The sequence below is a fragment of the Rhinolophus sinicus genome, linkage group LG03 (genome assembly GCF_036562045.2).
Source record: "Rhinolophus sinicus isolate RSC01 linkage group LG03, ASM3656204v1, whole genome shotgun sequence".
In the NCBI taxonomy this organism is placed as follows: Eukaryota; Metazoa; Chordata; class Mammalia; order Chiroptera; family Rhinolophidae; genus Rhinolophus; species Rhinolophus sinicus.
In genome coordinates, this window is record NC_133753.1 from 30,669,837 (window position 1) to 30,696,870 (window position 27,034).

A 27,034-nucleotide genomic window follows, 5' to 3' on the forward strand; every position below is an offset into this window, starting at 1 on the left:
TGGAGACTAAACAAAAAAGCAGGCAAATTCTGGAGAGACATTAAAACTTGGAAGAAGGGAATGGATGGCACAAGGTCAGTTTCCCATTTTTATGGCTTTTAGGCTCATAGAAAACTGCAGTCCTTCTGGTTGAAGAATCAGAGCAACCACAGCTGCTGGAAAGCAAGGGGAGAAATCTCAGAAGAAAGAGAGACAATAAAAGACAGTCCCAAATTCTGTGCAAAAACTCTACACACATCTCTGGCTGATCCCTGAATCATATATGTGTAGGACAGACTCCAGCTAAAGATAAAAGAACTGAATTGAGATTTGAACTGCTGCCTAAGACAGTTTACAGTTTAAATGCAATGAAATTAAATGCCTGCTAACAAACAAACAAACAAACAAACAAACAAACAAATCAGCACTCTTCAGAGAAATATATCAGAATATACAACATAATAAACATTTACGACATTTAGGATACAATCTAAACTTACTCAACTTTGAAGAACCAGAAAAAATATGACTTTCTCTAGAGAAAAAACAATGGAGCCCAACTCTGAGATGATTCAGATTTAGCAGAAAAGAATTTTTTTAAACAGTTATAACTATGTTATAAAAGTTATTATAACTATGTTCAATGAGGTAAAAAAACAAGCTTGTAATGAACAAAAACAAGAACTCTACAGAGAAATACAAAGCAGTTATTATCAGTAACCCATACTAACTGATGTCGTGACAAGTGAGATGCAAATTAGAAAATAACATTAAGTAATCAAAATAACATATTCAAAAGTACCTCTGCTCAGTTGGAGATTTTTGTTTCAAATTACTTATTTGTATCAAAACTAAATTGAAACTTGCTTACTGACACTACAGGCAGTTTTTGCTCTTTGGGAGACTTCACTAGAGAGGGAGAAAAAATTTAGGGAAGTTTGGTGGGGAGATTTTGTGTACAGGTATTTTCATTTAGTGAGGCTATAACGAACGAACAGAGCTTTTCTGCTTGGGATTCCTAATATTCAACACCAGGCCTGCTACTGGTTCCTACACGGATCAATTGTAGAACACATGCTGTGAAATACTCCTGCCAGGAATCTAAAGGAGGCAGGCTACAGAAAATAGAAAGTGTTTTTATATGGAGAAAAGTCATGTTCAGAGAGAAAGCATAGAGCATCGAAGTCTTGTCTTCTGAAGTGATTCTAACAGGGAATTACTTAAAGGAAGTATCCGGAAGAGATAATCCCAAATCCACCTTGGGTCTTGCAGTGGTGGTTCCTCTCTCCTTTGTTCACTGAATTTTACATATTGTGAGACACATATTTCAGAAACAGCTAGCCTTTCCAACCCCAAAGACTCCTGGTACTCTCAAAAGCAGGACATAATAGGAAAGGGCACAAATTGGTTCCTGGATAAAACAAGAGGACCCAACTCACAAAAAGTGATAATAGGCACAATAAGCAGGATTACCAACAAGCCTGAAATTGTTAGTTTTGGAAATGGAGGTGACTGTTCCTCTGAGGGCAAGGAGTATGACTATTTAATTCAATTAAAAGAAATAAACAATGTCCAAAATACAACAATAAAAGCTCCCAAAGAGTGCTCTTAGCAACTCTGTAATGTGCACCAACTAAATTCAGTTTTCAGTCTTAAAATGAAGCAATGACTCTTTGAGCTAAGACTTGGTCAGTTGATCAGAAACAGAAAAAAATAAAGTAAAGCAGAAAAACTATAAAACTCCTCTTTTTATCATAGTTTTGCCACTATAAAGCTGACCACCAAATCATTCAATATGTAAAATTCTAGAAACTTTACAAAATTCCTTGTTTTAAAATTTATTTTTTGTTATCAAAGAGAATGTCCAGGAACATTGAGTACTAAAGAATCTGTTCATGGCATTGTTTTACAAAAGTTCCTAACGGATACGTCATTTTGATGTATCCTTCACTTATTAATGATGAAGTGAATGAACTGATGCAATTACTTAAAAAAAAAATTCCAGACAAAAACATCCAGTCTTAATTCTGAATCTGCTGATTGGAGTGAATTCAGTGGTTACAATACCACCACTGGCTAAGAATCAACCTCCCCACAGTAGGGAGCTTTTCAGATCTCACTGAGTCACACAGGTCTCTCAGATATAGGCACCATGTTTGAAGTCTCACACAAAATGTCTGTGTCACTTAAATTACACAATGTGGCAGTGTTTGTTTCATGGGGACATAATCTTGAAAGAAGAGGCGAAGTAGAAAACAACCTGTTTGCATGTTATATGTGAGCACATCACTGAACTGTGCATGGGTTTGGGGGCATTGTAGCCCTTGTTCAAGAGGAATCCCACCAATGAAGCATCTGTCAGTCCTCAGTTGCTCTGCAGGCATCTACTCATGTAACCATGTGTTGTCAGGTCAGGGCCCTCTTCATCTACTGCTTGGCTCAAATGATTTCAACTGAGTTTGGTTGTCTTTCTCTTCCATCTTAAGCTTTATTTCTCGGCTTCAGGATATGTGGGATACTTGACTGTTTCTATCTTCTCTCGGACTTTGTAGGAGGGATACAGGCCCGTCCTTCCCAGTTTTCTGTTGACACCTTTAGAATAGCCATCCCAATGATTTCCAGCCACACCAATTATATCTCCAGGTTCCATGGGGATTTCATCTGCAGTTCGAGGTTGGTGAGGATAAATGGCAATCTGGTTGTGGGCATTTTGGCCCCCAAAATAGTAGATGTCATCCAAAGAATGGAAGTTTGCAGAGGCATCAGGATGCAGTGTTTGCATGATTTCATAAGCAACTCGACAGACCTTGGGAAAGATTGAAAAAAATGTGTTAGTCTAAGTAAGATCTCCTTCATAGCAATCTGAAAGACCTTGGCCAAAGAGAATAGAACCAGAGTAGGACTAGGACTGAGAGAATGAAAAGTAGTGGGTTCTAATCCTAAATTTTCAGTCCATTTGTTCTCAGATGTCAGTAAAAATCATTCTTCACCTCTGTGCTTGTTATCTTTTTTTTTTTTTTTAGCATAAAAGATTATTACAATTAAGGTCTCTGAGAGAAAAAAATGTATCCAGTGCAAAGTTCTTTAAGGATATGACTCAGTTAATTTTAATAACCATTTATTAAGAGCCACATAGTGCTCCATGTTTGGCACTGGCGGTACAAAAAAGAGTAAGACCTGGTTTGGGCGCTTGAAGAATTTAAGGTTTAGGATTATAAATACGTTATAAAAATGCTGCTGCTCCCTTTTCTTCATTCAGTGTTAATCAATCACATACTCTTTTCTGCTAAATTGGACTTGGGCTCAAAACTCTTCTCAACAGAAATCCATGTAATTACTCACCATTAATTAGACTGGCAATTGAGCCAAAACATATTGCCATTTCTAGCTACAGAATTTTAAGTGTGCTGTGTAGATCGTAGCATTCTAGGACTGAAATAAGAGGGACTAACCTTTGGGGAAGATGCATCTACCTGATGCATTGAAGGCTACTTAAAAGATTCCTCTGTTCAAACAATACCTACCATGCCCCTGGATGGCAGGTGAAATTCCACAATCTGAGCTTCATTCCTTGAGCTCAGTGCTTGGTGATAAAGTTAGTCTATACTATCTTCATGGAGTTATAACATTTTAAGCAATTAATAAATACATTCATTATAGCATAAATGGGTTTCAGAAACTTTTCTAATAGGTGAAGAAAGAAGAGAGAATGCTATAATTTTGCTTAGAAAATTCTTCCATTATACATTGTGAACAGAGAACTCAACTCAGGTCAAATTTTCCTAAATTTCCAGTTGTGGTTATTTCAGTTAACGAAGCTTTATTGCCCCTATAACAATAGGTTTGCATTTACATAAAATGACACTACTAATAGTAATTGTTAATCTGATCATTAGAACAATTTAGGATTACCCAGCAGTCCTTTAAAACTGACATTCATGAAATAAAAACTGAATGGAGATGCTCATTTTTCACTGTTATGAGCAAATGGAATCTGATTAATCATCACTTTAATGTCTTAAAGAATCTTAACCTCAGGAACTTGAGGGGTGCTTTCTAAATGCTATATGTAATTTGTAAAAGAAACAAAGTTTAGACAGAATTTTACATTTTGCAAATAGGGACTAAAATACAAAGAGATTAAATCATCTGTCCAAATTCTAATGCTAGAATTTCAACTAGACATAGAACTAAGATCTCTAGTCATTACCTTGGTTCTATGTCTAGTTGAAATTCAAGTTTGCTACTTTATCAACAAACTAATTTGATATTGGGAATGTCATGGTACAATTGAGATCACTGGTAGAACACTGAGACTATAACAAAATGAGGTTCAAAAAGATGTGGAACTTGAACTTTAAGTTCAGCCAAAGGCCCACACAGGGCAAGGAAAATCAAGTGGAGACTCTGGAAAAGAAGAAACTAATTAAAACAAAGCAGCTCCAATAATAGTGAAGTATAATAAAAATGATAAAGGCTAATATTTACTGAGTTTTTGCTGTCAGACATTGTTTTTAGGTATTATCTAATCTAATCCTCTCAGGAGCCCAATGAAATTCTATCATGCTCATTTTGCAGATGTCAAAGGTCAGTTAAAGAATTTGCCCAAGGTTCAGGTTTTGAACCCAGGCAATCTGTGTGAGCTAGTTAACTGCTACACATATTTTCTCTTGTAGAGCCTGTTCTCCATGTTCGAATTATAACACCAGAGAGATAAAACATAAGGCCAAGGCCAGCCTTGGGTAAACCTGAGTCTTCTTTTCAGAGCCCCTCCACCCACTCTTCAATTATCCCTAGCCAGAAATGCATGATCCTGTATTGCCCTTGGGATGACCACAATGCCCACTGTGGCAAAGAACCCTAATGTGTTTCTTTCTTTCCACTATTAAATATCTCACTCTCATAAAACCATCATTACCCTCAGTACTATACCTCTAGGGACTTTCTATTGGGAGGAATAATCCTAATTATCAGTTTACGCCTTGGTATCAATAGTTATTGATGTGTTAGCTTGCTGGATAATACATATATTTTCTTAAACCAAAGAAATAACGAATGGGAAAAATTTCAGACACTGAGGTGAACCCTTTATCCTTCTCACAATGGTGATAATGATAGCAGTTGAGCTTAGTGAGCCCTGATTATGGTCCAGGCACTGTTTTTTTTTTTTTTTTTTTTTTTTTTTTTTAACTTTTATATATTTTGAGTGTGTTTTTCCAGGAGCCATCAGCTTCAAGTCAAGCAGCTGTTTCAATCTAGTTGAGGAGGGCGCAGCTCACAGTGGCCCACGCGGGGATCGAACCATCAACCTTGTTGTTAAGATTAACAGCGCTCTAACCAACTGAGCTAACTGGCCGCCACCCAGGCACTATTCTAACAGTGCACTTGCATGTGCTCTCTCTTCCAACTCAAAAAACTCTCAAGAACCCTATGAGGTGGTTATTATTATTATTATTATTATTCACATTTTACAGTTGAAGAAACTAAGCCACAGAGAAAGTAAGCAAATTTCCAAAAATTAAAATAAAATGAAAAAGGAGCTAGTAAACGGCAGAACTACAGTTAATACTCTTTCTGGCTCTCAACCATACTCTAAACTGCCTTAGGATAATTACCTAGAACACTGCCTGCCACATAGTGGGCAGTATGTGTTGAATGAATACCACTCTAGGTGAATACCAGCCCAGCAGTGGAGATTCAAGTCCATAGGGAATGTTTAATCCTTAAGATCCATCTTTAACATTCTGAGTAATTAACATATTTTCTCTATATTAACCATGGGACAATATACTGCAAAAAGCTAGAAAGATTACTATAATGTTGATGTTTGCATTTAATCACCCTAGGTTTCCGCTCAGGGCTTTACAAATCTAAATTATGTGTCAGGTAAATGAAGGCTTTCAGCTGATATCAATACCTGTCAGTTTGATACCTGACAGGTAGCATGACTGAGAGGGGCAAATCCTTTGGTTTGAAAAGCAGTAGCTGGCCACACGTTATATGTTCTATTTCATTCTGTGTTGGCATGCACTATATCATTTTTAGAATACCACTAAGCACACAGTAACATTTAAGAACAAAAATCCTGACAAAGGATAAAACATAGATATTTGAAAAAAACAAAACAATTAAAAAGGGAGGAAGGTCCATTAGTCTGAATTTTATCCCTGAGGAGCAACCAGATGCGTTTGCATAAGCCTCCAAAGCTTTCTCAGAGCAGATGGGATTTTATAATTTTTTTGTCAAAATAGACAGGGACCGGAGGACCTCCTAGTATGCAAAGTTGGAAGCAGGTTCTTGTCTCATTGGGTGATGCTGGGATATCTGTGCATTTTTCCTGTAAACTACTTTGTTTTGCTATTCAATGAAAAAACAGTATCCACTGTTGTTTCATGAGCTATCATACCTCAATGGAAATTCCTGTCCAGAACTATCTGTCTGGAATAAAATGAATGTAATTGTCTGGTTTTTCCTTCTGCACTTTCCAAAATTGATTCAAAGAGTAGTGAGGCCAATTGTGTTGTGTGTGGATTTCAAGTTAAAACATTAGAGAGTGTCACATGGGGAAGAAAAAGTAATTTTGTCTTACGGTGATTTTAAAGTTAGAAGAAGGAAAGCAAAGCATAGATGCCACGTTCCTGTATGTCTCAGCACCTCCCGACATGTAAGGTTCATTAACTATTCAGACATGTAGTATATATTTATTTATATTTTAGACCTTTATGACTAGAGGACTGGTTCTTAACAAGGGCACTCTTGCCCCGCCCCCACCCCGGACACTTGGTATTGTCTGGAGACATTTTTGGTTGTTACAACTTGAGGTGTGGGTGCTACTGGCTAGGGATGCTGCTAAATATCCTACAATGCACAAGACAGTGCCTCACAACAATTCATCTGGCCCAAAATGCCAATAGTGCCTAGGCTGAAAAATCGCGACTAGAGTAATAGACTTTACGCAGGCCTAAAATCTAGGCCTGTAGAGGAGGTGTTACATCTGGGAACATGACTCTTGATTCATTCATTCTAACAATAAGCATTCAAAAATGTGTGGAGGTTGTTACCAGTTATATGCATCTGTTGATCAGATAGGCACATAGCCAGACTGTCAAAACAGTTGAGATAGAACAAGTAGTTATTACCCTCCCCTGCTGCCCCGCCTTGAGACTGGTAAAAGGAGCTTCTCAAAAATAGGATCATCGCCCTAATTAGGGAGAAACATCAGCAGTGGATGCCTTCACGGGAACTTGAAGGCCAAGAGAGTTTTTCCCTTCTGACTAGGATTGCTGCCTATGTGATTCCTGTTCTGTGTAGCTGTCTTTGTGGGTAGTGAGTTGTATTCTTATTCCATATCAAAGAAACTCATACAGGCTTTGCTGGGGTAGGTATCTTTCCAACAATCATATCACCATCCCATTGTGACAATGTGCATTGTCACATAGTGGGAAACTGCCCATTTCTTTGTACTCTCTGAAGTATACTCCCATGAAAACGATGTGGCTTTTCTTTCACATTTTCTCTTCTCAATTTAGTCTAAGCTTTTAGGCATATATTATTCTTACATGATTTATATTTTTTGGAAATTATTCTCTAGTTATATGTGAGTATTTTGCTTACTAGATTCTGGACTAGGGTAAGATCTGTATTTTTATCTCCTTTGAAATTCCCTCTGCACCTAGTATAATTCTGAGCAAATAGTTGTTTAACAGATTGTTGAATGAACTATCTAATAATATGCACATAAATGAAAGCGCAGAATAAAATCCACAACAGATATTGCTCTGCTGATATTTCATTGGGAATATAAGGCTGACTGCACCACTCATAAAAACACATCTACCAAACCCATAACATATAATTATCTGCAACAATTAAACTCAAAGAATCATTTTAATACGGTAGTGCTTAAATTTAATATACAGTTTCTTGCTTGGTAGAAATGTAATAGGACTTGAAGAGGAATTACGTTTACTCTTTCGCATTTTTTATAAAGCAATCAAGTAAGGCAAAATACTGGGCATTTAAGCCTCTCAGTATCAGTGTATCGATGTGTAGAAATAGATGGATCCTGGTAACATATTGGTTGTATGTAAAAATCAGAAAGCATTAAGTAAGCTTAATTACTTGCTGTTTGTTTCTGTTAAATGCTGTGAATAAGCCAAGTATTTCAAACAACTCCAGGAACTGGCTTCAGTGGAGATGTATTCAACCATCACTTGCAAACAACTAAATATTCAGTGCTCTTAAATAGCTATTTTGGGGGGAATCTTCTCATACTTTTACTAAAGGGATTATTCCCAAATATTAGGAAGATTGTACCTGAGTCACAACATTAAAAAACAAAAACAAAAAAAACAAGACCTTCCAGACCCCAATATAACCAAAAAGTATTGGCCACTTGAAAATACCCCGCTGTCACTTACCTGGGATGAAAAAGTACACACTAAGAAGTCTGCCTGGGACAGAAAGTGTATATCCAGAATCACACCCCGAAGTGAATTTTCTGTGTATCGATTGTGTAATCCAGCTGACCAAGAGATAGAATTATCACTAATAAATTCATAACTGGGGTACCTGAAAAAAGAAATAAATTTACACATAGTCACTGAAATCACAGTACTCTATTAGTACTCTATCTTATGAGTAGGAGGCAGACCTGCTCCTGTCACTAAGAGTCCCTCTCTTCTAACAGTAAAGAGAGCTTTAAAATTATGGCATTCAACAGAACAGTCAACGAAGCATCTTTGAATCCATCCGTGGGGCATAAACCATTCTGGAGTACCTTGTATGTTATGTAATTGGCATGCCATGTAAAATACACAGATGTATCAAAATGTCCCTTCTCAATTCATGAGAGAGTTGAAAACAGAAGTCTCCCTATTTTCTTTGTAATGAATAACATTTTTTTTATTAGTTTCAAGTGTACAAAGCAATGTAATGAGTAACTTCTAAGACGTCAACCTGTTTTCATTTGGTCACTGAGCTTTTCCTTTGGAACATAAATATCACATTAAATGTCATTTAAATAATTAATGCAGAATTTGCAATAATTCAGACTTGTCTTCCCTAACCACCATCCTTGAAGCACCGTCTTAACCAGTAATGGTAATGGAAAACCATTCTAATACTTTTCTGAGAGCAAATTCCTTTAAGATGTCCACCAAGTAACTTTTTGGTAGTCTCAAGATATGATGTTTAAAAATATTAAATCAGGATGTCTTTAAAAAGTCCACCCTACATTCAAATGACCGTATGAAATAGAGGTTTAATTATACTCTAGTATAGAGTGAATAAAGTTTTTCAGTGCATGAGGTAGATCTTCAGAGTTAAGTTAAAAACTTTGGAAAGTTACATGAAAATGGGATAATTGTACTTACTTTATATAATTTTGTAAGAATTAAATACATTAAGCAATGTAAAGTGCTCAGAAGACTATTACTTACATGTAGTAAATGCTCAATAAATATTGGTTGTTATTTTTAAACATTTTTTCCCCCAGACATCCATCTGGTTTTATTCCTTACTTCCTTTAGAACTTGGCTCAAATATAGCCTTATTAATGAGACCTTTGGCAATTCCTATCCCTTTTACCGCTTAATTTTTCTGCATGGCTCTTAGTATCTATCATTTGACATAATCTGTATTTACTGCTTATTTACTGCATGCATTCTCCACCTCCACCATCCCTAACTAAAGAGAGGCACTTCATATGCTTTGTTCACTCTGTTATTCTCAGCACCTTGAAGAGAATCTGGGATATAACAGAGGATCAATAAATATTTGTTGAAAGAATAGTAGTTCCTATTTATAAACCAGAAACATTAGGAGTCAGGTTATATGTCTGTCTCCTACACAGCATACCCCCCAAATTGGGGCTATACCTTATTTTCCTTTGCATCACAGCATCTAGCATTCCGCACACTGCTATGTGAATAAATACATGAACAAGTGAGTGGTACCTATGTCTGGGGCTTTTTCCTAATCCCCTAACAGCTGCTTCAGATTTCTCTTCATTTCACAGTCACCACGGAGCTTTCTCTCATTGCCTCTAATAATGACTGTGAAGGCAAAGTCTCTGAGCACTGTTTCAGACTGGTATTCAGTGTTCAGATCTATTTGGCCTCATTATTTTTGACATTTTGCCCTCCTCAGCTCTGAATGAGGGAGATGAAGGAAATATCACATTTGTTCTAAAAAGAAAGCAACCAGAAAGACTTTTAATGTGATTCCTGCAAAGCTGCATACACAGGCATGGGGTAGAGACAGCAATAAATAAATACGAAAAGACTTGAGGGTGAAGGAGAGGGGGAATTGCTAAAACATACCAGTACAGGTTTTATCCTTGAGTAAAGACTGATTTTGTCAGCATGGCTTGGGTGCTTCAGTGAAACAAAGAAAAGAGTGATCCTTCTACTGAGAAGTGACACTTAACGTCAATACCTTTCTGAACTTAAACTTCTGAACTTGACTTCCTGGAACCACACCAAAAGTGTTCCCTCCCAGGGAACCATACCTAAGTTCCTCAGGCCTTCTCTCTATAAGCAAAAAAACCACTTGATGAAGGATGCTAAGTGGGAAAAACAAGCAGAAACAAAGTGAATAAGGGGAGAGGGAGATTTTGCACCTCCAGTAATGAGCATGGAATTTTCTGTACAAACGTGCTTCTTTGTCTTTTGCCCACAAGTATGTCAGCAGAGGAATTCTTCCACTGTGAAGTTGCAGAGATTGGTAATGATAAAAAATATTTTTTTCTTCTTCCACCTTATAAAAACTTATTTTTTATATCACCCACAAAGGACTAACTTGAAGTTATAAACTAACATCAAAAAATTTTTTTCTGAAGTCCTTCTTCCGACTGAGGGAGTATCTCCTTTTCATGACTCAGAAAATTAAAATTAAAGGATTTTCAAAGAGGAAAAATACGCATAAAATGCTATACATTTATTATCGAATATGGGGGAAACTGCTGCCTGGACTACCATGGGGAGAGGAATTACTAACTGCTGACCACAAAAAGGAAATTCAAGTTTTAGTATTCCTATAATCCAAGTACTGCCAACTGTACTACGAGGGTTGCTTGGTGTAAAATTTTATTAATAATGCTGTGTTATGGATCAAAGCTGTTTGATCCATAACAGTATTATAATTTTACACCAAGCAACGCTTGTAGTACAGTGAACCTTATATACCTTTATCTAAATACTTCCAAGTTGAGAAATCTAGCTTAAGAAAATAATGTTGATAATTTTAGGCACACATCACTGCATTTTTTATAAGAGTAGAAATAACCTAACTATCCAATATTAAAAGAATGATCAAATAAGCAATGGCATATCCATATAGTGGATATGTAGTCATTAAAAAAGATGTTTAAAATGATTTTTTTAGTGACTTGGGAAAACAGATCTATTGCTCTATTAAGCAAAAAAGAGTTCAAATTATACAGAATATGATCAACTACTAAAATGTGTAACTATATAAACGACTGAAGGTAATGTGTCAAAATTTAAACAGGTGTTGCCACTGAGTAATGGGATTTGGGGTAATATTGTTTTCCTTGCTTTATACTTACCAACTTCCATATTTTCTAATGAGCATGAATTATTTTGCTAATCAAGAAAAAAGAAAAAAAGGAAAAAAGCTTGTAATGCATTCAAGAACAAATAAGAGTAGATAAAATTAATATTTTAATATTTTTTTTGACCAAGCTACAAATTCAGTTTGGTATTTTAAAATGAAGAAGCATGGTGAACAATTTTCACTTTGTTCCTCTCTAATAAGTGTGGATATTAAACTGGAAAAATACTTGTGAAAATTTTATATTGTGTTTTATGCCCAAATGTTCATTTAATCCCTAACTTTTATATAAGAATTATAATTACATAACTTGGCTTGTACTTTGCTGATGAATTTCTCAGTCCTTTGTTTATAAGTGTGTGTGTGTGTGTGTGTGTGTGTGTGTGTGTGTATGCACTCCATAGAAAGAGTTAAGAAAAAAAGCAATTTATATCAGGTTAATGTCAATTCTTAGGAGGTAGAAATACAATTTAAATTATTATCCAATGAGTTGGATAAATACCTGCATTATAGTTCTCATTCTACATTTGATTTTCTTCCCAACCCCTATTTGTGACATAAAAAAGGGACCAAGAAATAAATTAATTAAGTAGTCAAATAGCTTAAATGATTAACTGCTAATAAAATACTTTCATAAACTGATGGGATTTAAATAATTCAGTATTTACTAGCACTAGTTACTAGTGCTAGGTACTCTGTCTGACGTGTTTATAAACTAGCGAGGGAGACAAAAGTAAGCAAGTGCTAAACACTAATAGGGATGTACAGAGGAGGGACACAGTCAAGCATTCAGGGATGATTTCTGGAATAGATAACATCTGAGCAGAGCTAAGACTACAGTATTCTTCTACTTTCACATATATTTAACACATCCTTTATTTATTGACAGTAAATAAAGGCCAAATCTAGGTTCATGCAGATCCTATGAAAAATTCCCAATCGTTACGTGTTTTCCTAACACCCAATGTTAACTCTATAGTAGCACTACTCACACTACAAAATTACTGTCTGTTTCCCCAATAGATTGGAAATTCCTTGAGAGCAGAGTGTCTTGCTTATCATGGAATTCCCAGCACCTAGTACAGTGCTAGAAATATAGGAAGGCTCAATAAATGAGGGTTACTGTTCAACACATACTAGTAGTCCTATTCCTTCACTTACAGAACTCATTTTTGATTCTTTACTTTTCTTTAACATACCTCCAAATTCCAGACATTTTTATAAGATGAAAACTCGTACCTTCCATATGTTTTCAGTTGCCCATAACTGTTAGTGAAGTTAGTGAGAACAAAAGGACAAGCACCCGGTGAGTTTCATCGCTAACAGTCCTGTATAGCTGGTTAGTGTTATGGACTGAATGTTTGTGTCCCCCCAGAATTCATGTTTAAGCCCTAACCCCCAATGTGATGATATTTGGAGATGGCGCCTTTGGGAGGAAACTGGGGTTAAATAAAGGCATGAGAGTGGGGCCCTCATAATGGAATCAGTGCCTTTTACAAGAAGAGACACCAGAAAGCTTGCTCTGTTTTCTAAGCATACAAAGAGGTTATGTGAGTACATAGTGAGATGGCAGCTGCCTACAAACCAAGAGGCTCCAGAATGAAATTTACTTCTTGCGGGCACCTCACATATGCTTTGATCATATTAACAAGTTATACAAATAAACAGTTGTTTGAATGAAAAAAAAACCCAATAGTCAGTAATAATATTATAAAAAGAATCATAAGTACACATGGGAATTAAGAATTCCTTTCAACTGAAGAGTCCCACTCTAAAATTACTAGCTCATCTAACTTACTTTGTTTTTGCCTCCTTTAATAAAGAAGGGTCATCTGTGGCCAAATACACTCTCTTTTTATCCACTTGCATCCTGCGAGCGAGAAGCTGAAAATGTTCTTCAACATGTACCATGTACTCCTCGATGGGATGGAAGGCTGCTTCTGTCCCCACTTTGTCTGTACGTCTGACGTGGACTCTGGGTAGTGGTGAGGGAGCAAAGAGAAAGTCAGATTCTGCTGATAATGTTCCCATCTACTGCATGCTCTATTCATAGAAGTCTTATGGACATTTAAAAGCAATTTTTCTTTCATTTTCACCATTTAAAAAATGAAACAAATATATATATTTTTTAGAATTCAAACACATATATTCTAAATATATTTGCATATTAATACAATACAAGGGGGAATTAAAAAATAAGTAAAGCCTTGAAGAATGCTTTCTCATAAAATAATTGGCATATCAGGAATAAGTGGCAGATTTCAGTTAGGCTCCATACTGGGCAGCAAAATACTAACCAGCGTTCCAGAAAAAACGGTATATTTTTGACAACAAATGATACCAAGATTCACAGTTGTCATTATAGAACATTAAGCACATTGTAATGTTTTGATGCCAAGTTTTCTGTTTCTTCATTTTACCCTGTATAGCAACTGTAACTGCCAACTTGAGGAATTAAAAGTTGCCCCAGGAAAACACAGACCGACATGGATTCTTCAATCAAAGCAGGATTCAATCAAAACAGGCAAAGCTTTTAAGGGTTTTTACTATTTATAAGTTCATGGAGCCATTCCAGCCCTTTTGTATGCATAATGAATTTCATCTCTCTCGTTTTCACTCTATCAAACACAGGCAGATGCTGATCTCATCTGTCCTATTTAAGAAAAGCTCCAAAATTGTAAAACTGGGGACAGACGTTTACATTGTCCTGCACTGAATAAGACACTGACTTCCACAATATTCTCTTCCCATCTTAGTGCTTTCAAAGTAATTTTAACAAAAATAAGAATAATAGTAATCATAGTTTGTTTTCATACATTAAAACTCTACTTAAATTTGCCCTTTCTATATTCCCCCATCTCCCCAAATTACTAAACCACTATTCATATGTCAGAAAAGGAAAAAGGTAGATTTGTTTCCCTGTAGGTCAAAAAAAGGTCAGCTTTTTATTATGAATCTGGAGTGAGGGTTTGATTTCACTGGAGTTTCTCAGATATCTTCATGGCTAGTCTTTTCTTTGCATGCCAGACGATAGCCAAGATGTGAGTATTATCATGTGAACACTTCTATCATCTTTTCCTTCTCAGATCCTTTTTAATCACTGCTTCTCTTAGGAAGTTGGAATCGTTCACTGTGCTTCACAGAGATGAGGAAGGACAAAAATACAATTCTACTGAATTTCAATGAAAATTTTCATGAGAAGAAATACTATTTGATACTCTGATTTCACCATGGACTTTCTTTAGCCCTAACATTTGGAACTGGGGTCAATAACTTCTATACATATGAGGACTGAGACACAAGGGAAGAAGTGGGGTGGCAGCTATGAAAACAAAAATGAAAACAAAGGAGAGCTGTAATAATAGAACAATAAAAGGAAGAAGAGCATTTGAGACAGTGGTAAAGTACTGCTAAGCAATTTTCTCAATTCTACAAGTACTCCTGAAATTAGGCTTGGATCAATAATTTGACAGAGGGACCTTAATGAAATCTCTGTGGAAGAATCAGAATGTTAGACCTGTGAAGGATATTAGAAGTCATTTCATTTAATGTAACTCTTTCATCTGACACTTAAAGAAGCTGATGCTTCCGAAGACATGTCAGTGAACAAAAAGACAACATAAGACAAAGGGAGACTGGTTTCTCTTATACACGTTTCAACCCAGTCTTCACAAAAGTAAAAGTTATTTGTGTACCCCACTGATTTTCACTATTAGATATCGAGGTCTTTTGGGGCAGGGAATCTGATTTTATTTATCCCCCATTGTACCAAACACAATGAATGAATGAATGAATGAATGAATGAACGAATGAATGAATGATGGGTGGACACAAAAGTCTAATTGTTTAGCATTATGTTAGTAAACCTTAAATAGCATCTAATCTAGGTTTTTTATTTGTTTTTTTTTTGTTTGTTTTTTTAATTTTAGACAAATGAGGAAAGGGTGATGATTAATGAAGTCCCAGAATTATAAAATCACATAACTTGTTAGTGGTGAAAGCTAGATGGGACACTCAGATTCTTGAATCCCAGTGTACCCCTCTTTCATTATAGCACACTGCCTAATGTGCAAATAACTTAGTTGTCTGTGGTACTTCATTCTTCTATATTTAGTCAATTTTCAATATGGTGGATGGTTTATGGAAAATTAATAAGGCTTGCTTTCTAGTATGTAGAACTACAGGAAATCCAAACAAAATTAAGAAGGTTCTGGAACTTTGGGCAGAGATATTTTCCCTTTAACTTCCTCACCTGTAAAATAATTATCTCTGTCTATTTCACAGGACTGTGTTACAAGATTGATGAGATAATGTAGTTAAAGGTATTTTGGTAACTTAACTACTATACTGCTATCTTTCTCCATCTTTCAAGATCCTGTTCAAACACTGCAGCTATGAAGTCTTTTCTAATCCAGATGGAAATATATTTCCCCTTCCTTGACCTTTCATAGTACTTTTTATACTTCTCTGAGTATTTATCACATTCTACCCACACAATGTTAGTTGTGTAAGTCTCTTAACCCATACACCATAATAAGCCACAAGGAGACATTGAAAAAAATTAATCTCTGTCCCCTACACTAGCAGGTATTCAATAAATGTCCTGCAAATAAGTGAATGAATCAACCCACGTATCGATATTAATCAATAGCTGACTTTATCACAAACAACATGAGCTACAGAATGCCACAGTCTAGCTTACAAATCTATTTTCAGGAATTATTTAAGCATCAATCTCTCTGAAAGGTGATAATATTTTACAGTACATTTTTCCCACAGAACTGAAATCCTTTTTAAATCCTTATATTATCATATCATCACTTTTAGGGCACATATTACTTACCCTATTTTATAGATGGAAAAATCAAAGCCCAAAACTACTATAAAGTAAGCTGGCTCAGCATTAGGGAAAAGCCAGGAATATTACCCAGTCTCTTAAACTCTCAGTGCAATATTCTTTCCATTAGGCAAAGAACATTTCCCATGGTGTGAAATCTAGCATCAGGACCCAGGAAAACTCCTCCTCCACAGCCTTTTACATATGCGTACAGGCGCACATGCTTGTGAACAAATATACTCTTTTGGGTTTTTCTTGCTCCCAGGATTTCCTGATATATCTCCCTTAACATAAACACGAGACTGAATACATAAGTACACTGTAACTCCCAAGTGGGCCAAGAGATCTTTTTAAATAATAATTTTAACATTATCTTATAGTACAAATGATATCCTTATGCTCAAAATAACTTCCAGGACAGAAAAAAAATAGAACATCGAAAAGCAAAATCATGACCAGTGGCAATTAATGAAGCCTAAGAATAAAGTGCAATCGAAAAGCTATAAATGTGATAGCTTCATCTCACGGCCCTGTTAGGGTAAGACAGGAGTCACGTACAATATCCAGAATACTCCTTCCTCATTTCCTCGTTTCCCCAGGAAGATAGCTAATTTCAGAAATATGGGCTTAATATATTTGTTGAATGTATAAATAAGTGAAAAAAGGAAGAAAGGTCTCCCTGTGGCCTAAAGTGAACTCTGGAACCTGTTTTTGGGTGAAGCTATGAACATTAAACGGTAAAGTTCACAGTACTTTGTAAAGGCACATATCCCTGCTACTACATAGCATTTTATGAGGAACAAATCAGATTCTTACCCAATAACTGGATGTTTGAAGCCAAGCTTCTTGGTGGCCTCTTCTATCTCCTTTTCCAGCCAGGGTTGTGGGCGGATCAAGTATTTGACGAACTGAGACACCCACCACACTGCAGGATCACCATGCACTCGAACAAGACGGTCTGCAAGGTCTTCCGGTACAGCCAGCGGTAAATAAGGAGGACGAGGATGAAGGCTGTCTACTATGGGGAGCTCGACCACCTGAACATTTTTGTCTTTTATTTCACCTGAGAGAATATCCAAATATCATCATCACCACACTGTATTCCTCATACAACCACCATTTAACAAGAACTCACTCTGGGTGTATCACCTTCATAGAAACTTCTAATGAAGTATTATAATTTTCACTTTACACAGGCAGTTAAGTAACTTGCCCAAGGTGTTAGTGCAAAAGTGACAGAGCTGAATTTCACGTTCAGGTTGGTGTGCCTCTCAAGTCCATAGTCTTCTTTCCGTACCCCAGATAAAGATGGTATCCAGCACTCAAAGTATCTAATCAGAAAATAACCATGTTGCCAGTGGACAAAGCCAGCTAGGCAAAGTGCTGGTTTTTGTAATTGTTTTGTTAATTAGACAATAGAGTGTTCTCTAAACTTCCAGCTTGTCATTACAGCAAATGGTCCTTGCATTAGTTTCATGACAGAGCAAATGACTCTAGAGATATCTAAAGATTACAATTGTAAGAGAAGACTCTATATCTTTTGAAGAAAAAAAAAATTAGGTAATTCTAAAGTCTTTTTTTTCTTGGCCAAAGTAGACCTATTATGTTCTCAATTATGATAATAGAATCTGTGTTTACCTAGATAATACTTTAAAGTTAGAACAGAGATTAGATGCTAATTTTTGTAGATGATGATTAGTTTCAGAATCCAGTTACTATATATCATTAGAGTTAAGAATATATCATTAATGTTTGTGTTTTCCCGAAAATAAGACCCAGCCGGACCATCATCTTTAATGTGTCTTTTGGAGCAAAAATTAATATAAGACCCAGTATTATATTATATTATATAAGACTCGGTATATTATATTACATTATATTATATTTATTATACATATTATATTACATTATATTATGTTATACCCAGTATATTATATTATATTATATTATATTATATTATATTATATTATTATATTACATTATACATTATAGATATAATGTATAGTACATTATACATTATACATATAATGTATATTACATTATACATATAATATATATTACATTATACATATAATATGATACGTTATTATATATTATATTACATTACATTATATTTATTATATTATAGACCGGGTCTTATATTATCGTAAAATAAGACTGGTTCTTATATTAATTTTTGCTCCAAAAGATGTATTAGAGCTGCTGGTCTGGCTAGGTCTTATTTCCAGGGAAACACAGTATTAATTCTATAATGCAATAAGAACAAACCAAAATGTGATAGCCAACATCCCTAAAGTTTACTTTCCGTATTAAAGACCACGTAGCAATAACTAGAAGACACAAAGATACCCGGCAGAGATTTCACAAATATAAAATGTGCAGAATAAAACTTTCAATAACAGAAAATATTAACCTGAACATAAAAAATAACTCCAGTAAAGGTGTTGTCATTGTGCATAATAAATTAGAATCACAGTTAGTCAATGGACCATTAAAGAACGTACTTGTAGAGAATAAACCTACAATACATTTAAAATGTATTCACCAGAATGAAACACAATCTTCAAATTGTGTTTTTCTGCATATATGCAAAATGTTTTAAAATAAATTACATGATCTGGGAATATAATCACTCAAACCAAATGCATAGTGATTAGAAAGTCAGTTGGTATAACTAAGAATTAAAAACGTCTGGTTAATATTCTTTTTCTCTGATATGTAAAACTCATTTCAGGATTCTTAGAACAAAGCCCTTGAAACATGACATTTGCTGCATGAATAAATAGGAATTAAAAAACTTACCACCAGTACTGCAGTTCATCTAGGGTGCCAGTTAAGAAAGAGTTGGGCAACTTTATCAGATGAGAAACTGTAATTAAGAGTGTTTGGGAAAAAGGGAGCTGCATTTTAAATTAAACTCTAATAGTCTCCCTAAGGCCAGGAAAATTGGGTGCTTTCCCTGACGTGGATGATAAGAGCAGTAGTACATGAATTAGAGAGAAAACAAGGAAGGGAGAAAGGCAGTTCTTTTTTATAAAAAACAAAGAGAGAAATAAAGGAAGACCCTACCCTCTCATATATGACCATAAACAAAAGCAAAATTAGTAGGGCTACCTTCCTTTTGTGATTCCTTCCTAACAAGGTTATTCTAAATGTTCCATGTAACTAGCTCCAAACTGTACTTACATGAAAGTATTACCCTCTGATTGGCCCCAGGCATCTTCTTTAAAGCCAGCCCTATTGACAGCTTTCAGAAACAAAACTATGCCTATACCTTCAAGACAGAGAACTCAATTTATTTTTGTTGATTCTTTGTGATTTATTCACTTGTTCTGATATTAATTGAATACTACTATGTGCCAAATACTGTTATTAGGCACAGTATATAGTGATGACATGATTCTTGTCCTCCAAAATTTCCAGCTCAAAAACCTCACCCAGAACTAGACTGTTTCCAGTGAAAGAAAAATATCATCACCAACAAATATGCTACCAAAAAAAATCAATATTACAGTGCCCAGTAAAATATGAAGAAAAGAGTATCTATATTTGTAAATGGGAAAAAACTGGCATAGAATAAAAGGTTAACTTCCTTAATAATGACATATTTAAAAATGAAAGAAAATAACATAGTACATGCTATGTAAGGTCCCTTCTTTTACTTTGCCACGTAACATCTTTTATTCTATTGGAATACACATTCAAAACAATTTAAATCTGGAATAGATCCTAGAGATAATCTTATGCAGTGTTTCTAAAACTTTAGTCATTTACATACCACCTTTATAACTTTTACCACATCTATCTGCACTATTTAATGTTTTAAAATTTCACTTTTCAAAACTTAAATGAATTTATTTTTATAGATGGTAGCTATAAATATAATTTCACTGAAAACAAAACCATGTTATTAAATTCTAGTATATAGATACTGTTGCTTATTAAAGGGCTCTGAGCTCAAGCCAGCTTGCTATTAAAAAGGAGATTATTAGTGAGGTTTTAATGGCTGATAATTGCTTTTCCCCTTACATCTCCTATGAGTTTGAAACGAAATGAGAAACAGAAAGAGGAATAAAATGACAACCTAAATATCAGCTCGATTACCAATAAGGATGAATTGGAGAATAGGGATTTTTTGGGGCGTTTTTGCCTCATGGGTTTCCGAATAGTTCCCACCCAGTCCTAAGTGGAGTCTGTCAGCCAAGGCCTACTGCAAGGTGGAGGAGGACACACATGTACTCTGAGACTGGGCCACACCATGGAGAAGCCAGAAAGACCTGTGCCTCCCGTGATTGGTTCCTCCTCCCAGACTCACCAGTTGTAAAACACACTCCTTTCCTTGCAAGTGGAAGGGAAATGAGGTAGACAGAAAGAGCAAAAAACCACTTCTGTACTTTCCCTTTCTAAGGAATTTATTTCCTTTGTATGGAAACTCTTGAGGAAAGAAGGAGTCACAGTACCCACCCCTGCCCACCTCCACCCTCACCCCCAAACAATTACCCCATATTAAAGAACTATTCAAGATATCTTGATATCAAATAGAGACTTTATCTTTGGCATAATCAGAAAGACTGAAAAAGAAATAACTTTCTCAACTATGTGTGATTCAATGTTTGTTTTAATATTTTATCAGGAAACTGCCTGAAATTATCTCACATGTCAGCTAGAATCATCTCTAGTAATCTGTTGTAAGTTTCAGTTTGGGAAACACAGATTTAAACTCCCTCATTTTACAGAGGAAACAAACTAAGAGAGGTTAAGTGAACTTCTTAAAGATAATACAGCTAATAAAATGGCTAGGATCAGACTCTAGTGTTTACTCCATGACTTATATGACATTCTGCTTTCTGGAACATATATATATATATATAATATATATATATAATATTTAAATCATTTAAGTATGGCCCTTTTGATCCGTCAGAGTGTCCTGCCATTCTACTAAGATTTTAGTGTTGGGAGGCAAAAAAAAAAAAAAAAGCACTGCATCAACCTTCCATCAAGAGAATAAGTCATACATAAGTCAAAACTAGCCATTTGAAAAGAAAGTAGCCTGGGCATTACATAATTGACTGCCCAGTTCAACTGGAATTGATATGATCATTACTGATTATTTCAGGGACTCATTTTCAAGACTACCTCCTCTTGTTGATCATTCTGTTTTATAAGGTCATTCTCTTTGCTAAGGGTAGATAAGACTCAAAAGGCTTGTTAGTGCTCTCTTCCAGGAGCATACATAGCTCTTTGAAAGGGAGGATCTCCATAGTTGCATGCGAGCACCTCCAGAGAAGCCCTCCTCCTTACTAGTCAATTCATTACAGCCACATTTAAAAGCATTACTCTGTCATCATTCCCTGTGAGTAAGACAGAGAAGAGACACTAGCCCTGGAGCTAGTCAATTAGTTATTAGTCTTCAGTAGACTCAAGAGAAAGGACTTGGAAAGCTTAAGATCCGCCATGAATGAATAGGTTCTGCTATAATGAAAAATGTCTCAAGGGTGGAAAAGATTGTGGGTCGCAGTCCACAGATTTCTTCTGCATTTACTGTCTTGTTTCTTCGGTTGCTACTAAGCACTTTAGTTGCTATCACTCTGATTTGTGAAAGAAACAAAAACTCAAGAGGGGGAACTCCCCTGAAGACAGAACCCAGAGCTCAGAATGGTCAAGGGAAAGAGATATGGAATAGGATTGCCAGTTGAGAAAAATCTCCAGAAGGACATAATTACCTGGAACTTAAATTTCCCTTGGGGGATGAGGGGATTATGAGTAACTTTTTGGCACTGCCAAATCAGAAAAGCTGTCTGCTTTCTGAACTCAAGCCTCTTACAGAGGTTTCCCTCAATCCCCCCCATAGGTCCAGACATCCCCCAAACAGGTACAGAGGGATAGAATGAGGTTTTCAATTCCCTTCCTAAGAGTTGCCTTGAATGGTTGTGGTGCTAGGTGCCATCACTCCCAACAGCCATTCCAAGGACTGTGCCAACTGCTGAGACTCATAGCCCTATTTGAGGCTAGAGCAGGGAGAGACATAAACAAAATATATCAAGACAAATGCCTATGACTGTACTGCATAGTGATTATGAGTATGGGGTTTGGAATCACAAAAACGGGTGTTCAAATCCTCTCTCTATCACTATCAGTTGTGTTACCCTGGATAAGTTATATTTAACTTCACCCCAGTTTCTTCTGAAAAATGGCATCGATAATAGCACCGTACTCATCTGTAAAATGGGATTAATAATAGTATCTTGCTCAATGAGTTATTCTAAGGTCAAAATACTGCACAGAGAAAGGTCAGCACGATGTCTGATGCACAATAATTCTAAAAAAAATGTTAGTTCTTTATCCTGGGATCAGTTCTGCTGAACAGTTCTTAAGAAGCTGGCTCTAGTTTGGTCCAGGAAGAGATTATTTGCCAAAATATCGCCTTCTCTGAAAAATGTACCATTTCAGTGAGACAAAGATATGTTCCCAAATATTTTAGATATAAGGAGATATAAGATATACACCCAAAGTAAATCTTATTCATACTGTTCACCATAGGCAATAGAATAATGACCAGTTTTTATTTTTTTTTTTCAAAATATTCAACAAATGTCCAAACTGAAGAGCTGCAACTCCAAGCTATCTGAAAGTTCTCACAGAATTCTCACTAACATGATGAAAACCCTATTCTAACTGGAAGTACAGAACAGCAGTAAGGGGTCTAAACTAGTACGACTTCCTACTCCTATTGCAGCAAACAATTTTTATCCTTAAGTGATATCCCCAAAATCTCTCTGAACTTCTGGGATTTACATTTTCTTTAACTCTGTGTGGTCAAATATGATGCTGACTAAATTCTCACTAAACTCTCTGAGACTTGTTAGAGGAGACAAGAATAAAAACATACCAAGATCAAAAGTTAACTATTAATAGCTGTGAAACCTCTAGAGGCATGGGGGAGTTTTCTTGATTTTACAGCCATTAAAAAAAAAATCACGGGGGGTGGGGGGTGGGGGGTGGGAGATGAGGGTAAGGGGGATCGAATATATGGTGATGGAAGGAGAACTGACTCTGGGTGATGAACACACAACGGGATTTATAGATGATGTAATACAGAATTGTACACCTGAAATCTATGTAATTTTACTAACAATTGTCACCTCAATAAATTTAATAAAAAATAAAAAATAAAAAAAATCACATAAATGTGTGAGGTCTGTTCTTTGGAATTTTAAAAATGATGACATTGATATTATATCCTCATTTAATGAGGGAACTCTGTCTACATTTAAAATATGGAGGGAAGATACACTATTAAAAAGTGAACATCTGGAAGACTTTCCTTTTGTTTTTCAACTACTGCGGCTGATTGAGATATTTTTTTGAACTTGAATGAGCAACTGTCGCCTGCCATATGAATTCCATCACTGCTCTACTTAAGCAACAACTCAAAAGACTGTTATTACTGCCAGTTTGAAGCCTTCAACCAATTGAGTGAAAAGTTCTAAATTCAATCATACGAAACAGTGCAGTGTTAGCAACATTCTTAAGAATTAGCATATCACACTACGGGAATGATTGTGTGGCATTCTTATGAGAAGCTTGCTGCTTTTACTAGAAAGAGAAATGCCTTGCAAAAGCAACTAGACTCATGGTTCACTGACCTCAATGATATTCTGACAGACTTAACACTAGAAAGGGACTAAAAGAACGACAAATGGAAAATATGTAGTATCTTAGTGAGTTACACAGACCAGGGTAAGGCAGGCAGGACCGTGTCAAAAGAAAAAGACAGAAAAGATTTGCTGTACGACACAGAAGGCTCCCTGAAGTCATTCTTCATGTTTCTGAAATAAATTTAGTCATTTAACTTTTATATACATATATATGTTACTTTGCCAAAAAGTTCCATACGGTCCTCTGACAGCTTGCTCTTAAAGGGGATACTGCCAACAGTTTCTTTGATGATTCAGATTGCATAGGCCCTAGAACTCCATGGCTGGAGGTTTGAAGGAGTTTGTTGTTGTTCAATAATTTAGTGCTTTCTCTTAACTTCGAACTTCCTTCCAACCCAAAGGATCCCAAAGAATCCTAGAATAGCTTATCTTATTAGCAAGAAACAAGAGAATAGAGAAATGGAAATCAGTGGAAAGTCAAGACTTAATTTCATCAAATTTACTAAAGAGCCAACCCCCAACCTCTCTTCTCCCATTCTCATGAACAATTACAATCCCACTGTCACATTCCTCTTATTCCTTTCACATGTAGCGTCTCCTTGAAATAAACAGCCAGGAGGAAAGACCTCAAGGTAATAAATGGCCTTTTATTCCTTGAGAATCCCTGAAAGTGGTGACTGATGTGCAAGTGCCCTCAGGATCTCACAGGATGGAGCTGCCCGTTGGCATATGCTGAATTCCCTTCTGTTTTGGGGGAATTTTATAGCTGACTCTGTGATTAACACGTAGAGTCAGGAGTGCAAGGTTTCATGTTGGATTTACAGCTACTTGTAATTTCTCTAGTAAGTTATCCAATTATATTAAATCGGGAAGGCCTAATTTGGGTTTTCTGATGATAGGGTAATGGTCAATCCTAAAACACTAAGATACAAGAATTATAACAAGAAATTCTAGCTATGCTATGAGAGGAAAAAAAGAGCGTCATGTTGAAAGAAGGAAATAATAACAAAACAGTTAAGACTTTTGTGGGATGTGAGGAAAGAAGACAACTTAATCAAGTGTAGCACCTTTCTAAAGAAAGCACTATACAACATGCTGATAAAATAGACAAACAAGGGCTGGCACAGCAAATCTCCCTTGTACTGTATGCTGAATCCATCCATAAAGTACTAGCAGCTCCAAGAGTCATCCTCCATCATTCCCATCTTTAACTCTTGCTGCCATCTCTGACTGCAGAATATGTCTTCTTCACCAGCTTCCTCCTTTTCCACCTTGGAGTATGGCTTTATGTGCCAACCACAGCTCCCAATGTCACTGCTGCTGCCAATCTGGTACAAGTCACCTGACTCCCTCTTTCTCCTTTTCTGGCTTTTGTTACATCTCTAGAAAGAGAGCTAATACTTTACAATCTATAGCCTCAGGTGGCATAGCTAAAATACTGTAAAGACATTACTCAAAAAAATGGCTACATTTTACCCTTCTTGGTCTAATTGGGGAAAGGGTAGGGGATATCCATAAATGAAGAAAAAGAAATTTGAGGCAAAAGGCACAAAACCTTAACTAATAGAGCATGAAAAAGCAAGGAGCGGGAGGACACATGTAGCAAACAGAGCAAGGAGGAGATGTCTGAGATGGTGAGAAGCCGTCTTTTGCTTGTTAATGCTTTAAAAAGATAATACATTGTACAGAGTTGATGCTTAAAACAGGGACAGCACCACCCCACCCTTTTAGGACCTGGACTAAAATTTGCAAAGAAATACTTCTGTTACTCCCTTGCGAAGAAGTTTATCTACTGTTTCTCAACATATGCACCATGTTTTTTTAACCTGTAGTCAGGGATCTACCAGCAGGCCACAAAGTCTGACTCTGGGAGATCTCCAAATCAGAGGCCATCATTTTACCACAATCCAAATCATAAAGATTCTGGCAGGGATGAGAACCCAGAGTCTGTTCTTTCCATATGCTTTACTCCTTCTCAATGAGCCATGTTATAAGCCACTTTTAAAATCGTTTCTGCACCCACCCCCTCCTGTCCCAACTCCCTATCAGCAACGCTAAGTAAGAGCTAACATTTATTGAGCACCAACTATATGCCAAGTACTACATTAAATGTTTTCCATACATTATCCCAATTAATCCACAAAGTCTTTACGAGGCGAGTATTCTCTTATTTCCATTTTACAGATGAAGTTAGTAACTTGTTCAAGGTCATGCAGCTAGCGGTCAGAAACAGGAGTTGAACCCAGACATTCTGATTCCAGAGTCTGAAGTATGTACCTCCATCCCTGCTCTATTAACTTAAAGTTTCAGAAGAAGCCAAAGTCCAGATCTCTCTCTACAGTGCACATTAAATGGTTAAGAATTAATAATACCTTCACAATTTGATTGTAAAGACAATGTGAATTAGCCAACCTATGACAGTATTATTTCCTAATAGTTATATAATAAGCTTTCCATGAAGGAGAAATAGCCCACTTCAGGACAAAGAAAAAATCCGGAAGCAAATTATCATAGAGATTTATTTAAGTTGTAAATCACGCTCCCTATTATCTATTTATATACTTATTTTCAACTATCAAACATTAAAGCAAAAATACTTTGCAATCTGAAATACTTCTCTCCTTAAAAAATATTTCCTCCTTTAATTTCTTTAGTGGCATAGTTAGGAATAAATAAAAATAAATTCCAATTTATTCATGAAGACCATATAAATTAAAATATCTACTCCTGATTATATAATCCAAAATTCAGGATATAATAATTGATGGTATCCAAAATGAATCACACAATAATCGCAAGTATTTTGTATTTTAAGAAACAAATTTCAACCTTGATTATTACAATAATTAACTTTATTAGTGTTAGTGGAATTTCTAAAAGATTTTTAAAAATCACAGAAAGGACTTTTAGAGGTGATACAAAGTAATGTTTAAGTTAATTCAATAGATTACTAGACTGAATATACATGAATGGGGATGATCAC

At 35.9% G+C, this 27,034-nt stretch overlaps 1 protein-coding gene across 4 annotated transcripts in view; it reads right to left on the bottom strand.

The window, feature by feature from the left end:
• Positions 1-1,801: 1,801 nt before the first annotated feature.
• FUT8 (fucosyltransferase 8) overlaps positions 1,802-27,034 on the bottom strand; it is a 211,179-nt gene continuing 185,946 nt past the window's right edge. For all 4 annotated transcript variants that reach the window (XM_019733553.2, XM_074327355.1, XM_019733552.2 and 1 more), the window contains 4 exons: positions 17,207-17,453; positions 13,352-13,528; positions 8,400-8,550; positions 1,802-2,785 (listed from right to left, as the gene is read on the bottom strand). In XM_019733553.2, coding sequence (XP_019589112.1) covers positions 2,468-2,785; positions 8,400-8,550; positions 13,352-13,528; positions 17,207-17,453 — 893 coding nt within the window. In that variant the 3' untranslated portion in view covers positions 1,802-2,467. The remainder of the gene's footprint in view (positions 2,786-8,399; positions 8,551-13,351; positions 13,529-17,206; positions 17,454-27,034) is intronic.